Genomic DNA, 17,603 nt, shown 5'->3' on the forward strand with positions numbered 1-17,603 from the left:
TATATATATATATATATATATATATACACACATAACCTTTATCCTATAGGTCCTCCTCAATTAAATATTTACATTGTATGAATCTCTTCATATGATATATATAATACACACATGACCTTTATCCTATAGGTCCTCCTCAATTAAATATTTACATTGTATGAATCTCTTCATATGACAATTGTTTTAAGTGCTAAAAATTCAACAATTAAGAAGAAAAAATGTTTTGCAGCTCGATGATAATTGGAAAAGGAATGTTCATCAATGAACTTCAAATTTATTACGATAATATTTTAGTGGTATGTGAAAAGTTTTCTATTATGGAACTTAAATTTATTATTTAATAATAATAATAATAATAATAATAATATATTGCATACATAATTCACTTTAAATTCATATTGCAGATTTAACACAGTGTTGCTCTAAATGGTAATAAATAAAAAATATCGCTAAAATCAGTAATTATTTATTAAAAGGTATCAATCTAAGTAATTTTTCCTTAATTGAATCCATAATTTTAGGAATATTCCTTTTTTTTGAATCAGGAATATTCAGTTACAAAATAAGGAATCAATATTTAAACCTACTTTTAATGATACAATTGTGAAATAAGGAAAAAGAAATATATTTCTCCCTATTTTTGTTCATCTAAAAATACATTGAACCATTTATTTAGGGAAGATAAATGTAACTAATCAAATACACTTTAAAATAGGTTACCTATAAATTATAATAGAGGGACTATAGGTCATTTTTCTTGCAAAAAATAATTGTATAAATTTCCATTAACATTAGGGTTTTGATACAATCATGGCTGACTTATTGCCGGAATGTCTCATTGAAAAAACTCTGTTTGATTGGTTATAAAGAAGCATCCAAGATGAGTATTCTCTCCAAAACATGGTCGCAAGCTTGGTTGACTCTTCCCAACTTGGAATTCTCAGTAAGTTGTAGGCGAGGCCGGGAAGGTCATACAAAGAAAGTGGACACAATCATGGAGAGATATGGGAAAGGTAAAATTCCTATACATAAGTTTGAATTAACAGAGCTTTTTTCTGATTCTTCCCAACTTTTCCATCGTTGATAAGTGGCTTCTCATTGCACTTGAGAATGGTGTAGAACAACTTGTACTTCACTTTACATCATACCCGCCGCCCATTTTAACAATCTTGGCAGCAAAATCATTAAGAGAATTGGTTCTGGACGATTGTACTCTTATGCCTGTGAGTGGGGTTGTGAATTGCAATTCTATGAGCTATCTAATGTAACATTAGACGAAAACATGATTCAGACTCTACTTGATAGTTGTCCCTTTATTGTCTCTTTCATCCTTAAGAATTGTCCGGGGATGAACGTTCTAAAGATCAAGTCGGATTCCCTCAAGGTCTTGAAGATTATACAATTTTTCCAAACATGTGATATTGATGCTCCAAATTTGGTATACCTTGACTATGCAGGGACTGAAATTCCTCATACTGCAAGAGAAACAAGCCAATTGAAGAACTCAAAAATCATTCTTCATTTTTCCAGTTTAGACACGGCATGGTTTTGTAAGTTGAGGGAGTTTCTATCAAATTCGTCCTCTTGGTCTGAAGTTATCCTTTGTTTATCCGGCTGCGATGATGAGATCAACATGACAGATTTGCAAATGGACCACATAGGTTCTATTGGATTGGTGGACGTTTTAAATCTCAATATGTTACTGATGGATGAAATTATAGAGTGCTCAACTTTTGTAGACTCAACTTATCCTCAATTAATATTGAAACAGTCACACGGTTAATTGATTGTTTAATGTCTATGAAGAATTCGAGTTATTCCTCTTCTAATGGAAGCACACCTTGGAATAATCAATTAAAAGATATAAAAGTTTTTGATGGAAAAAATCAGCTGCTGCAACTCGAAAGTGAGGAGCTTGCGAAAAGGATTACGAAGGAGCCGGAGAAACCTTATTTTATATTAGATTGGTGATGGAGTTAAGCTGTCTCTATTTCGAATTGAATACACTTATTCATTTCTAAAATTTATTATTTCATTTGTCAGGATGTAGCCTCGCCTATTTTTAGGTTAGTGTTATGACGTACACATGACATAGAGAATTTTTTTTTTGGCACAACATCCAGTTCAGAAAATTATAAAAGTTGCATCAGTATGAAATTGACAACGTATTAAACTTGTTATTTGGAATGTTATAAATTTGTCTGTATTCAATCGTTCTTTCACCGTCTGTAGAACCGAGCAAGAACAGGGTATATTTCTCTGTTTTCCTTCTTCTGAGATGATCATAAAGACTAACATCACAACTTATTCGAGAGTATATATATACCAGTTTCTGTATCAGAAAGAGGTAGTTTGTACTTCCCTTTGAATACCATAGAAAAACAATCCCCCTCCCTACACGTGCCCTACACGTGCATTAACTTCATACTTGCTGCTGCTGGTTGATAACAAAATGAAATAAGAGTTTCCCTTGAAAGGCTATTCATCTCTCACTTGGTGATGCATAACCATATCACCAACGGATTCTGGAAAAAAAGGTCCAAGTTAGTCAAAGAAGCCATGCCGAAAATAATGAACAACAATGTAACATAATGAAAGATAAAGGAAAATCAACATCAAGACTGGAATATATATTACTTTAAGTCCTATATATTCATAATTCCCATACTTCCTTTTTTCCATATCATGTTTCACTTTAATAAGACTTGTAAAAGTAGGCCTTGATAAAAAAAAATAAACAAACATTCCTCTGTAATGTTTTATGTGTCCCTGATAATGATTTTTTCTTTCTATAAAACTTCTCAAAAAGAGATAATCAAAGTCCTAGGAAAAGAGAATAATTTGATAATTGGCTGAGTTGTCCTGTTAGTGAGTTGGTGAAGTTGTTAGCATACTTCACAAATAGAACAGACGAGGTTGTTTGTATAGTGGACAATAACTCTTTTTGGTTGATATAATCAAATGACAAACAACAGGAAGATTCATTCATTTAAAAGAGAAAGAGAGTTAGCAAGTCTTCTCAAGAACTCATAAAGAACATTGCAAGGGGCCTGGTCCCTCCAAGACTACAAATATGAAAAGGATGACAAGAGAGCTGTCAAAAAAGCTGTCACCTCAGATGTGGTCGGTGCACGTCATTTTAGGGAAGCAGACTCTCAGCCAATGGTCATCTCAAGGAGTAAATGCTCATTTTATAAAGTCTCTTCTCCAAAACACAAATTGAAAATTTGGCATACAAAAAGTCACAATCTTAAAAAGAAAAGATCATCTTCAAGGAAGAACTCAAGCACAAGAAGACATACAACAAGGACCTGATCAACTGAGAAGTGCTTCCCGTACCTGCTGGTGTTCTTGAATGGTTGTATTGAGCTAAAATGGTAGGATTCGTTTCACTCTTGTTAGAAACATTTCAAATCTTTGTTCGAGTCTTCGTAAGAACATTGTTAGAGTTAAATTTGTGTCTTATGGTTAAGGTCTATATTAATCAGTGAGGGTTAGTATAGTGGGCAATCGATGCATTGAATTTGGCTCGTTTAAGCAATAGGAGTATTACTTAGTGTGGGATTAGGGTGTTAATGTTTCACTTTTGTTTGAGAAGATCAGTGAAAACAGTTGGAAAATCATGTGTGACATGTCGTGATTTTACTCCCTTCAGCAAAGAGATTTCCACGAAAACTCTTCTGCCTGTTTTACATTGTGCTATATATTTTCTGCACTTTAATTCTGTCGAGGGACCTGGTCCTGAGTTCACCGGTGGACGCGTACATTTCAACAGAGGTAGTTGAAAAATAAATTTTAAATACACCCAACCTTTTCAACATTCTCATCTCTGTCTTTGTCTAATGCTTCCGTGGTCAAGTAAAATAGAGTGTGCATGTAAGGTTCAAGCAGCTCATAATATGTCGATGTCAATGGTAGAAAGCAATTACTTGGTGGAATGCTATCATCAATCTTCAAAACTAAAAATTTATCAAGATTTAGATCCTTAATAGTCTCAAGGCTTCAAGGAAAACTCAGTAGGATACATATCATCAAATGTCTCAAATTCAATTTCTGTTTACTAGAGCCGTGATCCATAGAAGTTGCAGTATTGTACCTCTTTGACGTATCTCTTCGGGAACATTCATCAAACAGTTTGACTTCGCTGCATTCAGATCCTGGTGACTCTTCATCAAGCATTTTGATTGGAGTCCCGGTTGCAGCTCTGTGACTACCTTCGGGCAGCAATTACAGAAAAATTTGTTGAATGCCTTAGGTGACTCAATATCTCTTCCAAATGAGCTACAAAGCTAAAGGTGGAAGAAGTTTCCTCTACTGTTTTGGTGAAAACTTTATTAGACATTTCATCAAACATTATTGTCCACATGGCTTGAATGTTCATCTATAGAATTTTCAAACAGCTCCATATGACTCTCGACATTTTCCATAGGGCTTGAGTTTCTTCGGCCAAAGGAGAAAGCAATCTCTCGGCTCCATCTTCTGTAGCAAAACTAGAATATATACTGTTCATTTCCGCAATGCAGAGCTAACTTAACTTAGACACTACACCTGAATATTTGATTACGTATTGCACAAATATTGTCACACTACACCTGAATATTTAACTACGTAATGCACAAATATTGTCATTTTGTTAATATTTAAATTTTATATAAGGAAATTAGTAGTATAAGGCAAGTTGGACAGGTCAATATTGTATCAGAATTTTATTAGCATAATAACTCTCTTAACCATAAATTCATGGACATATATATTTTATCATACCAAATTAAAACCAATAACCTCCCAGACACGCCTACAAAAAATATCTGACAGAGTTGGGTGAAAATTGCAGAAGCTAGATGAAAAGCTGATTAGGAGCAATATTAAGTTTATATTATTATCATACCCCTTCCCTATTTTTATTCAGTGTCTGATATTCATGTGGTGTTGAGAAAACTTTTTCGATTAAAAGCCTATCAAATTGGCATTCCGTGGAGTCAAACTAAAAACGAATAAACCTTGAAAAAATCGAGACATCTGGTTAAGAATGAAGAAGTAGTTACCACTCCACAATAACTATCGTTAGTAAAATTGAATTGTCATCATTAAGTTGAATATATAATAACATTAAATCATTCAACCAACAAGGTAGTCATCGTGCTATTTATGATTTAGCTTAGCACTTAAGGTATTTTTTATTAGATTAACTAGTCTAATTTTTAAAAAGAGAAAGATAATGAGAAAAAAAAGTTATTATATTTTTTTGTGTGTGTTGGTGACAGGGGCGGATCTATTAAGACCCGTGGGGGTGTCACGCCACCCACGAGCTTCGACGGAAACTCTATTTATATATAAGTATTTATATACAACATATGTATAAATAACAAATGTGCCACCCACAGAACAAAATTAATCTTTGGCGCAGCGGTAGAACATCTACTTAATGGATCTTAGGTCGCGTGATCCAGCGTTTCTTTTTATAAATGAGAAGACACATTTTCTTTTGTTTTTTATTTTTTTTACTTATTAACTTATTATTAAGTATTAATCAATAATTATCTTTTAACTAATTTAATTTGATTCTTTGACTTTTTTTAATATGATTAAATATATAATTAAAAAAATCTCTTCACCGTTGAAATCCTAGCTCTTCCTTTAAACTTTTGAAGAACAAAAAAATTGTCATTAATTAAAGCTTCAGCCTTTCGTTCATCGCGCAATCATACTCTCTCATTCAGCCACAAGACGAATAATTCTATCTGAAAATTGATTTATTCAATGAGTCTACTGAGCATTAGAGACGAATTCAAAATTTGAAGATTTTGATGCCCAATACCATCTTAATTTAGGTAGTTTACGAAACTTTTACTATAATTAACGAATAATGTAGTATTTGATTCGTAACTAATGACTCATATATGATTTATAAGCTAAACTTAAAATAAAAATAATGAAATAAGACTAAACCGTATTACGCGAGTGGTTCCTCTAGCTTGTACCAACTAAACAAGGGCACCCCTTCGCTTCTTATGGGTGCACTGTTGATTATATCCTACTTTATATTTGTTTTTCACGATAGATATACATATATACACGTGATTTCTTTTTTAGGTTAACGGATGCACACATGCACCCCTATCAAATCATGAAGGTCCGCCTCTGCTGGGTACCTGTAGGTCCGCCTTTGCCTGACACCCACCGACTCTAAATCCTAGATCCGCCTCTGGTTGGTGATTGTCGAAATCCTTATTTTTTGATAAACCAAATAAGAATCCTAAACAAAAGGAAATAGGATTCATATAAATTATAAGAGAGACTTTCCTTTTAGTGCCTCTCTGCATAAAAAAAAATATTGTATAAATTTCCATTAACATGAGGGTTCTGAAACAATCATGACTGACTTATTGCCGGAATGTTTCATTAAAAAAATACTCTATTTGATTGGTTATAAAGAAGCAACGAAGATGAGCATTCTCTCCAAAACATGGCTGCAAGCTTGGTCGACTCTTCCCAACTTAAAATTCTTCGTTAATTGTTGGCAAGGCTGGGGAGTCGGTACAAAGATTGTGGACACAATCATTGAGAGATATGAGAAGGGGAAAATTCCTATACATAAGTTTGAATTATCACTGTTTTTTGCTGATTCTCCCCAACTTTTCCTCTGGTTGATAAGTGGCTTCTCAGTGCACTTGGGAATGGTGTAAAAGAACTTGTACTTCACTTTTAATCATACTCGGTGCCTATTTTAACAATATTGGCAGCAAAATCAATAAGAGAATTGGTTCTGCACAATCGTACTCTTATGCCTGTGATTGGGGTTGTGAATTGCAATTCTTTGAGAAAGATTTCTCTATCTAATGTAACATTAGACGAAAACATGCTTCAGACTCTACTTAATAGCTGTCCCTTTATTGTCTCTTTCATCCTTGACAATTGTTCGAGGATGGAAGTTCTAAGATCAAGTCAAATTCCCTCAAGGTCTTGAAGATTATACAATATTTCCAGATATGTGACATTGATGCTCCAAATTTGTTACCCCTCAACTATGCAGGGACTAAAATTCCTCAACTTAACAATATTGCAAGAGAATCAAGCCAATTGAAGAACTCAAAAATCATTCTTCATTTCTCCAGATTAAATACGGCATGGTTTTGTAAGTTTAGGAATTTTCTATCATCAAATTCGTCCTCTTGGTCTGAAGTTAGCCTTTGTTTATCCGAATGCGATGATGAGATCAACATGACAGATTTGCAAATGGACCACAACTTATATTCTACTGGATGGGTGGACGTTCTAAATCTCAATATGCTACTGATGGATGAAATTATTGACTGCCCAACTTTTGTGGATGCGTTGCTATGGAGTTGTCATCCTGGGAGACTCAACTTAATGTCAATTGATATTACATGTTACACATTTAATTGATCGTTTAATGTCTATGAAAAATTCGAGTGATTCCTCTTCAAGCACACCTTGGAATAATCAATTTAAAGATATAAATGCTTTTGATGTAAAAAATCAGTCACTGAAACTCGAAAGTGAGGAGCTTGCAAAAAGGATTACGAAGGGGGAAAAACCTTATTTTATATTAGATTGTTGATGGAGTTAAGTTGTCCCTATTTCGAATTGAATGCACTTATTCATTTCTAAAATTTATTATATCATTTGTCAGGATGTAGCCTCGCCTATTTTTAGGTTAGTGTTATGACGTACAATACATGACATAGAGTTTTTTTTTTGGGCACAACATCCAGTTCAGAAAATTATAAAAGTTGCACCAGTATGAAAACTTGACAACCTAGTTAACATGTTATTTGGAATGTTATAAATTTGTCTGAATTCAATCGTTCTTTCACCGTCTGTAGAACCGAGCACGAGCAGGGTATATTTCTCTGTTTTCCTTCTTCTGAGATGATCATAAAGACTAACATCACAACTTATTAGAGAGTATATATGCTAGTTTCTGTATCAGAAAGAGGTAGTTTGTACTTCCCTTTGAATACCATAGAAAAACATCCCCCTCCCTACACGTGCATTAACTTCATATTTGCTGCTGCTGGTTGATACCAAAATGAAATAAGAGTTTCCCTTGAAAGGCTATTCATCTCTCACTTGGTGATGCATAACCATATCACCAACGAATTCTGGAAAAAAAGGTCCAAGTTAGTCAAAGAAGCCATGCCGAAAATAATGAACAAAAATGTAACATAATGAAAGATAAAGGAAAATCAACATCAAGACTGGATAATATATTACTTTAAGTCCTATATATTCATAATTCCCATACTTCCTTTTTTCCATATCATGTTTCACTTTAATAAGACTAGCAAAAGTAGGCCCTGGATCAGAAAAATAACCCTATCAACTTCAAGTGTTACAAATATTCCCATGCCATGATTTCTGTGTCCCTGATGGTCTTTATGCTTACTTTGTCTAGATGCGATTTTTTTTTACAGAACTTGTCATCAAGGAGAATGACAACTTAAATAGACTCTTCAATTTTGGTTTCAAATAAAAACTTGTAACCAATCAGCATCTTCAAGAGCCTCCTTCACATTTTAGGATCCACAATAGTGATGAACACTTGAATGTAACCGGATTTCTGGTTTTTGACTTGGTTTGCATTCTAGAATTCAAGGGAGTGAGATCAACTGTGCTTCCACCCTGGTATAGAGGCCAGGGATTGGGGTTGATCCATTTGTTCTTCTCCACCTTCGTAGTCATCCTTCTCAGGAGGATGGGTTTTCTCTTGATTTGCCTCATAAGACGAACCAGGTCCTAGAGTAGGCTGGTCATCCTCTTTCACTTTCACAGATGGACTAGGATCAACATCATCAAATTCTGGATCTGCTGCATTTTCATTATGACTGGCTTCATTATTCTGGATTTTGAGCAACTCATCAAGATCATCACTGTCCTTCATCTCTACGCTCCTCAAATCACTACTTCCATCAAATATCACATGAACACTCTCCTTATGCATAATGTTCTTTTGTTGAAGACCTTGTACGCCTTGCTTGAAAAAGAGTACCCTACGGAAATGCCTTCATCACTCCTTGATCGAACTTTCCTAGATCATCCTTTCCATTGTTCCGCATAAAACATTTGCACCCAAAAGCTCTTAGGTAGCTGAGCTTTAGTTTCTTTGGTTTGAATGATCATCTAGGCTGCTTCGCTTTGACACATGCATCACATACTTTGTAGTCATTGAACTTCTATTTTGGCAGATCACCGACCAGGTCCTAAAAACTAGCTTATTCAATAAAGACGAGCTCACGTGACCTAGCCTCCGATGCCATAAGTCATCATTTTCACTTTGAGAACTAAGGCATGTTATCGTATCCATGAGATGTTTCTAGGTCCGCCACATACATGTTTTTCCACCTTCGTGCTATCAAGATCATCTTCTTGGTAGATAGCTAGTGACAAAGCACTTTTTTGAGGTAGCTTGACTTCGTTTCCGTTATTATATATCGGGGAAACACAGAGAAGACTATACTTAACTCGCTCACATAGTAAAGATTTTCAATGAAGTCTTCGAGAGATTATCCAACCCTATTACCACCAAGGATATACCCTTTTATTTATCGACAAAAGAGACACCTCTCTCTTGAATTGCCTTGAGTGAAAGTAAGTTTTTAGTGTTTCCAATCATGTGCTTCGAGCATCCACTGTCCATAAACCAGTACTGACTTCTACTTCCTTCACTCTTCTACAACAAATATCACTTGTTAGACTTAGAAACCCATTTTAACGTGAGTTCCCAGTAAGCAGATAGAGGTGTAACAAGAGTGTTACTTGCGCAGTGAGGCAGGTTGGTCCTTTTCCTGTTCAAAGACTTAGGAACAAGACCAGGTCCCCCTTTTAGTGCCTTTTTCTGTCTGGAATAGACTGAAAATTTTTCTTGTGACTCTTTCCAGGCAAGACAATCCCTTTTCAAGTGATAATATCTTCCACACTTGAGATGCAGTAAATTATCTGACACAGACACAGTTTACTGTGAGGGTTGTAGGGAGGAGTAATGTCCAAGCTACCTAAACATTTTTTGTTGTAATTGTTTTGACTGGTGATGTTAAAAAGCATTTTAAAGGATTTGGTCTATTTAAGAGAAGTATTGAGTTCTTCCTTAAGAAGGACCATGTCCTTCTCCAGCTGATAATTTCTTTCCAAAGCTAGAGAAAGTCGGGTCTCAACAATGTTTAAAGTTGCTTCTAGTTCTGTCTGCAAACTGGTTAACTCCCCCTTTCTTTTCCCTGAGTTCTCTATCATTAAGTTCAATTGATATTTGATTTCTAGTTTTCGAATTTAAGAACTACCAATTGTCCCTCAATGACCGACATCTGCACAATCATCATAACCCTTTCTTCACTTAGACTATCAAGGCTACTGTTCATAGAGTCTTTTTCGGTAGTTAACTCTATAACAGAGTCAATCAAAATATTGGCTAGTTTTCTCAATCTTCTAACAGAAAGAGTGTACAGGTTTTTCTTAATGTCAAGAAGAGTTACCCCATCTTCATCATTCTCATCATCTGATTTGGCCATGAGGGAAAACATTCCATCAAATATTTTAGCCTCATTTTGAATAACCAGCATGGATGCGTCATTAGGACACTCTGATTCATTCTGAATCACTTCAGGAGTCTCCCCAGAAAGCAAGATCTTTCTTCACAATATAGCCAGCTGTAACTTTTCTTGCTTTCTTATTGGGGATCGGGTCCCTTTTTCTGCCTTTCTCTCCTCCAGGTCTTTGATAGTTTTTTGGCTTCAACCTTATGCTTTGGGCAATCTCTGATGAAATGCCCTGGCTTTCCATACTTGTGGTGCAGGTAATTTACATTTGTAGCTATGCTGCCTTTCGTAAACCTCTATGTTTCGTCTCCAATTTTGGTACCTTCTTGTGAGGCATGTCATGTCCTTATGATCTTAATCAAGAGTTTCACCAGATATCATCTTGATAACTAGAGACTTCTCTTTCTTCAACTCCTTCTTTGACGCTTCTTGATTTTTGTTTAGTGGAGCAACCATCTTTCCTCAAGAATCTCTCTTGGTGTTAATTAGCTAGAGAGCGCCCTCTCTGATACCAATTGATAGAATATGTGTGTCCACTATCAGTCAATGGACCAGGTCTCTTGAAACATCAAGAGCAGTGCAGAAGAGTAAACAATACAGAGAACACAACATAGGCAGTTTACGTGGAAACCTCCTTGCTCAAGGGAGTAAAACCACAACGTGTTGCACAGGATTTTCAACCGTCTTCATTAATCTTCACAAGTAAAAGTCAAACCAGGTTATAACAATGTGAGAAAAAGTTATTAATCTCATGACCAAGCAATAACCAATTGCTTGAAGAGCCTAAGCAGATGACACTCTGCCTACTAAGCTATCACCACTAGACAACTTAGGATTCAACTTAAGCAACAAGCAGGTTGTCCACTAAATCACCACGCTCCGGATGATTTAGACTTTGCTAAGCGGATACTACACCACCCACTAAACCACCTAGCTCTAGATGAATTAGAATTTAACTAAGCAACAAAACAATCTTGCCCATTAAATCAGTTAACCCTAATTGATTTAGACTTTTACAAACTCGAAACAAATATGAATCATTTATAGATTAGGAACAAATTTACAATGTAAGCACAAAAAATATAATCCTAAGACAACTAGATAGCTTGCAGCTCTTTCAGATCCCTGTTGCTCTTAGGATAATACTTCTTGAAGATGGCCTTTGCTTTTTTAGCTTTTGGATTTTTTGAAATCCAAAACTTTGTTTGCCAAAACTTGAGTTTGTGTATTTTGGATACAGATTATATAAACCAACACAAACTCGTTAAGACAACCCTATTGGTTGAAAGCCTGTAGTTCAGAAAAGTTGCTCACCTACCACATCAGAGGTGGCAGCTTTTCTGCGTCTGTGTTGTCACCTTTTCATATCGCAGTCTTGTAAGGACTAGGTCCCTAGCAAACTTTTTTGTGAGTTCTTGAAAAGGCTTGCTGGCTGACTTCCTTTTTTTTGGATGAATGAATTTAATATGGTGTTTGTCATGTAGAAAATACCATCCATAAAGAGTTATTACCCATTCAACAAACACCCTCCTCCATTCTGATTGGTGTAGTACGTTCACGCCTCACCAACTTCTGACATGACAGCTTTACAACTGTACCTCATTTGTATCTGGATATCTGGACGAGAGCACTCTGCTAGGGACAATGTACCCACATCTGTGAGATCAAAACACCTAAAATATAACTTCAAATTTCCAAATGCAATGAGATCAAAAGGAAGCAATTGAAACAAAACGATAGAGTTGCTACCCCCAAGTGGACGTTTTAGATGAAGAATTCGAGTCATTCTACTTCTCATGGAAGCAAGCCTCGGCTTAGTCAATTAAACATCAAAACTGAGTCTCTTTGCCTCACACACAGAGAGAGAGAGAGAGCCTAAGGTTACTGAACAAATCACCAGTATTCTAGTGTCACTGAGACATCCAATGCTTTGTCCAATATGCAAGACACTTGTATAAAATCCAGGAGTAAGACGACTAATAGCTCAATCCGATCACAAACAATTGTACCCTTAAAATCATCCACAGAGACAAATGATGGAAGCAATAGCACTGCAGCTTGAATGTTCTCAGACATAACTAGTTGCTCAACCACCTTTGCTGTTAAGGAAACACAAGGTCAGACAAGTACAAGAAATTGACTCAATACATCCTAGGCGGGCAAGTTGAGTCGTTGAACAACTTACCACCCCAGCAAAACCCTGCTGCTTCAATAGCAGATATGCCTTTACCTTTTAAAGCTGCGATAATCTTCTTTGCATCTTCAAATCCTTTATCCTAACAGAACAAAGGAAATCCTTGCAAAGTCAACTGCATAGCAGATATGCCTTTACCTTTTAAAGCTGCGATAATCTTCTTTGCATCTTCAAATCCTTTATCCTAACAGAACAAAGGAAATCCTTGCAAAGTCAAATTCATCTAAGTTTTCAATGCTGCGAAAAGCTAAATTTATTGGCTGATTATATTCGGATATACTTATGTACAGTTTAAAAAATTAATTATGCTATTAGATGTTAATATTTCTCTGGCTGTTTGACAGAGTCACAAAGCTGCACTTTGTCGAATTTTTTAATACTTTTGTGACCTTAAGAAGGCCCGTTGTAAAGAGCAAGTACCTTGTGACGGTACGGAATCCAAGTAACTCCATGTTACTACTTTTCTCATGCTTTATTCTGCATCAAAAGGCGCAAGATGTATGAACTCTATGCACTCTGCCTCTGCTTTTGGTGCAGTCGTCAAAGACTTTAAGAAATTGTCAAATTTAAAACATCCATGACCAACACAGAACTATTAACAGAAAGAAACAATCTAATAAAAAATGAATTTAAAATAAGAAATTAATTTCTGAAAACAATACCATGTAGTTGTAACAAGAACACGGCTTGTAGCTGCGATAAATAGCTCTAGAAATCCTGTATCAATTAGATGCACATTAGATGCGTATAGCTATGTACCTCAAGTGATTTTCACATAAGAGTTTGTTTCTACTTACTTCCACAATGAGGTCAATTATGTCGCTTCCTCCTATAGCTTCGGCTTCTTCCTTAATTTTCAAAGCTGAAGCCTTCAGAGATTTGTTCCTGCACTGAACCAACTTAATTTGTTTCAGTGTTTGAATATCTGCAAAGCTAAGTGGGATCTCCTCGAGCTCGTGACATTTTTTTATAACAAGCCTTTCAAGCAGAGGAAAAGATTCCTCAGAGGCATCCCATCTTGAGATGTTAAAATACTCCAATTTCAACAACTTAAGTTTATGGAACGTGACATCTCCGAGGCACCACTCTTTTAATTGAATAAAAGTTGGAAGCACTAATTGGAGATACTCGAGACTTGGTAGTCCCCCAATGGAAGAAACTATGCTTTCTATACGAGTCCCACGTAGTACTAACTTTTTTATATGTAAAGGCAAGTGTAACTTGGATACATTTAACTGGAACGAGTCAATGGAAAGGCGAAGTATTTGAAGTTGGGTAAGACTTTCCAATTGACAAATCTCTACAGAATCTTCATCGCACAAGATGCCGATTTCAAGTTCTTGAAGATTAGGACACCTCCGTAGTAATACATCGACATTATCATCAGCACCAATTTTAATTGCAACTTGCTTTAATATCCTCAAATTTTCCAATTTAGAGGATTCTTCTGAGATCCATTTCTTGTTGTTTTTCAAATCAAAAACAGCATCATTAATCTCAACATGCCTTAATGTTTTCATTTTCCAAAAAATCGGTGGTAAGACTGTACGGCTGAATGGACACAACACAATTAATGTTTCTATATGGGGAAGATGTGATTCGGGATGAAAATCGAATTTCCTTGCAGAAACTGCTAAGTACTTCAGGTGAATTAGTGGTTGCAATGCAGCTGACGACAAACGACCCACTCCATGGGAACTCAAATTCAAAACCTTAAGAAGTCTCAATTTACTAAACTGTCTGAATGAATTCCAATTAGAAACTTCACCTTTGATTAGTGTCATTCTTAGTGACCTCAAGTGTTGATGGAAGGGCTTCCGCGTTTTGGATGCAATATCAGAAAGTTCATTACTGAAACTGAAACTCACTCGACTTTCCTTCCAATCGGAAAGTCTGAAGTTGCTATAACTCCCCTTCACAGCCAACATAAACTTTTCTTCTCTACTCCTCTCCAAGCAGAAGTGAAGTACTATATCATGAACCTGACAGTATTTGACTTTACCGTTATATCTTCCTCTCTTTGAAACCATTATCACGTTACGCTAATAAGATCCATCAAGTAACCTTCAGCTGCTTCCTCCAATCTTCCAGATTCAACATCTTGCACGAAACCTTCCGCAATCCATAAATTTATCAAATTAGATGCTGAAATGTTGTGGTCCTCTGGAAACATCCCCATGTAAAGAAGGCAAGGCTTTAAATAATCGGGTAAGTTATCATAACTTAAGTGCACAGTCTCCCGGCTATACTCTTCAGACTCACCAAGATAGGAATATATAGCATCTTTAACCTCATGCCACCACGATTCTTCCATCTTCTTTTTTATTATTCCAGCTACCAAGATGACCACAAGGGGCAATCCTTTGCATCTTCTTGCAACTTCTAGACTCACATCGTACAGTTCAGACGGGCAAGATTTATTTTGAAACTCCTTTTTCTGCAACAATTCCCAACTCTCTTTTAGTGTGAGAAATGGAAGGAAGTAAGGATTAGTATGGTGCTTGACATAATCACCTACTTTTTCAAGTCGAGTTGTCACTACTATTCTACTTCTATTGTCACCATCTGGGAGAGATAACCTTAAGTCATCCCATGCCATACCATCCCACATATCATCCAAGACAATGAAATATCTCTTTCCCAATAAGCTTTTCCGCAACATGTCAGCTAGTTCGCCAACCTCATCTACCTTGACCTTGAAACCAGTAACTTGACTGAAAATATCTTGTAATAGCTCTTTCCGGTTATATGTTTGAGAAATGATGCACCATGCTCGAACATCAAAATGAGAAACAATGATTTCATTATTATACAATAATCTAGCGCAAGTTGTTTTACCTTGTCCACCCATTCCCACAATTGGTATGACATCTAGCTCATTTGTCCCTCGAGTAAGAGAATGAATCATTTTTTCTGCTACTATCCCAAAACCCACTATATTCTCATCATTCATAAGACTATTATGATGTTGATCTGGCATATGTTTAGATGGCTCAATCATAGAGAAGGGTTTAAGAGGAATGTTCTTAAACCTCATCTCGTTCACCTTCATACTAATATGCTTGATCTCTTTTATGATAGCAGGAAGTGAGCAAAAAATATGCCAAAGACCATTATATTGAACAAGAATAGAGTCAATGGCAACTTCAGCTTCATATGCCAAATTGATAGTAGCTCTCAGAATATCATGATGCACCTTTTCAACATCTCTGAAAGTCGAATTTAGATATGAGAGCTCTCTCTTTAAAATAACAATATGAGGTTTTATCATGAAATTTAAACCTGATTCAAGTTTCAACATCTCATTCATTTTTCTCAAAAGAGAGACCAGAAAGCTCAATCCACCAACAGCGGGAAACTGAGATGGAATGAATTTGAAGGATCGGTAGTACCTCTCCACTTGTGCCTTCATATTTTCAGTTTTCTCCAATATCTGTACCGTGAAAAGATTAATCGTGCTACTATCATCTTTAATTATAGAGCTGGGAATAATCTTTTGAATTACACATAGAACATCACCCACAAGAACTCCCGCCTTTTCCAAGATCTCATTCAACCTCTTACCATTAATAAACCTATTTGGTACATCAGAAAGAAAAATCAATAAGAACTCTATCTCCACATCAATATTTCGAGCATAGACATTATTACAGAAGTTCTCCGTCTTTTTATTTCTGAGATACATCAGCAGATTGTAGAGATGTTTAGAAAATTCTTTTGGTAATTTCTTGTCCTTGAATGTTCTTGATTGAGTAAACTTTGAAGCCTTTAGTTCACCGTGAAAAATCTTCTTCATTTCCAGCTCTACAAGTGCAATCAAGCAAAACAGATAAGGAGGTCTACTTAAGATATCATCTGTTTCATCTTCATCCTCAACTGGACCTATATAATCATCTGAAGCTATATCATCTCCGTCGTTAACCCAAACAGCAAAGCAGAACAGTGCCACATTGTTAGCCATAAACTGAATTAGCATCTCCAAACATTCCAGCTTCTCATAGTCAATATAACCTCTTATCTCGGTGGCATATAAGTATCTCAAGAATCTCATTTTCTTTTGAAGGATTTTCACTTGCTTTGAAAATCGATTTTTCTGAAGGATTCGTTTTTCATTCTTAAACGAAATGTAAGACCTATCCACGCACATTGGTACATCATTTAGATTTTTGTCGAGGCAATCCATATATTCCAATAGGTAGGGATCACTAAACTCGTAATGGTATCTTAAACTAGTATTACCTTCAGTGAGTTCCTGCAACTGTGATACTAGCCTTCCGATATTAAGTTCAGTTTGATATTCATTAGGAATTCCACCAAGAACTGACTGAAGCATTTCCGCAATCAATTGAGCCTTCTTTGTGATTTTGACTAAGGAATCAGGCAAAAGAACATGATGGTATTTGAGAAAAGTTGTGAGAAATCTTTGCTCCATTTCAAGTGTCTCAATTTGATCAATCTTGACGCTGTTCAGATTGCCTATACTCATGATCCTTCTTAGGTGAATCAACATTCGATCTCTTTGTGATTCATCATCTTATGTAGAAAATTCCTGAAAGTTCACCAACTCTTAGAATATTATAAAGAACAACATGTCTTTCAATATCTATTGTTAGAATTTCAATATCAGTAAAGAATTTGTTAACTTCATTCTTGTTGTGCGGAATTCGAGATAATACGAGAAAATATAAACGCGAAAAACAAAGACAACAGATTTACGTGGTTCACCAATAAATTGGCTCCACCGGGAAGAGGGGGAGCAGTTTTATTATGGAGAGGCAAGAACAGAATTACAGAATAGGGTTTGCCATAGCGTCTATATATAGTGCTAAGCTACGCCCTAACAGGCTTGGGCCCAA

General features: G+C 35.9%; 1 protein-coding gene and 2 pseudogenes across 1 annotated transcript in view; 2 read left to right on the plus strand and 1 right to left on the minus strand.

Moving 5' to 3' along the window:
- The first annotated feature begins 810 nt into the window (after window positions 1–810).
- Window positions 811–2,018, plus strand: LOC114078597 (annotated as a pseudogene).
- Window positions 2,019–6,374: 4,356 nt separating this feature from the next.
- Window positions 6,375–7,582, plus strand: LOC114074072 (annotated as a pseudogene).
- A 96-nt stretch (window positions 7,583–7,678) lies between these two features.
- Window positions 7,679–17,603, minus strand: part of LOC107030630 (putative late blight resistance protein homolog R1A-3) — a 16,336-nt gene continuing 6,411 nt past the window's right edge. Inside the window, 4 exon segments of the mRNA XM_027911991.1 lie at window positions 7,679–8,126; window positions 13,410–13,464; window positions 13,545–14,788; window positions 14,791–17,280. Of these exon segments, the coding sequence (XP_027767792.1) occupies window positions 13,456–13,464; window positions 13,545–14,788; window positions 14,791–17,280 (3,743 nt within the window). The 3' untranslated portion in view covers window positions 7,679–8,126; window positions 13,410–13,455.

The sequence above is a fragment of the Solanum pennellii genome, chromosome 9 (genome assembly GCF_001406875.1).
Source record: "Solanum pennellii chromosome 9, SPENNV200".
NCBI classification, from domain to species: domain Eukaryota; kingdom Viridiplantae; phylum Streptophyta; class Magnoliopsida; order Solanales; family Solanaceae; genus Solanum; species Solanum pennellii.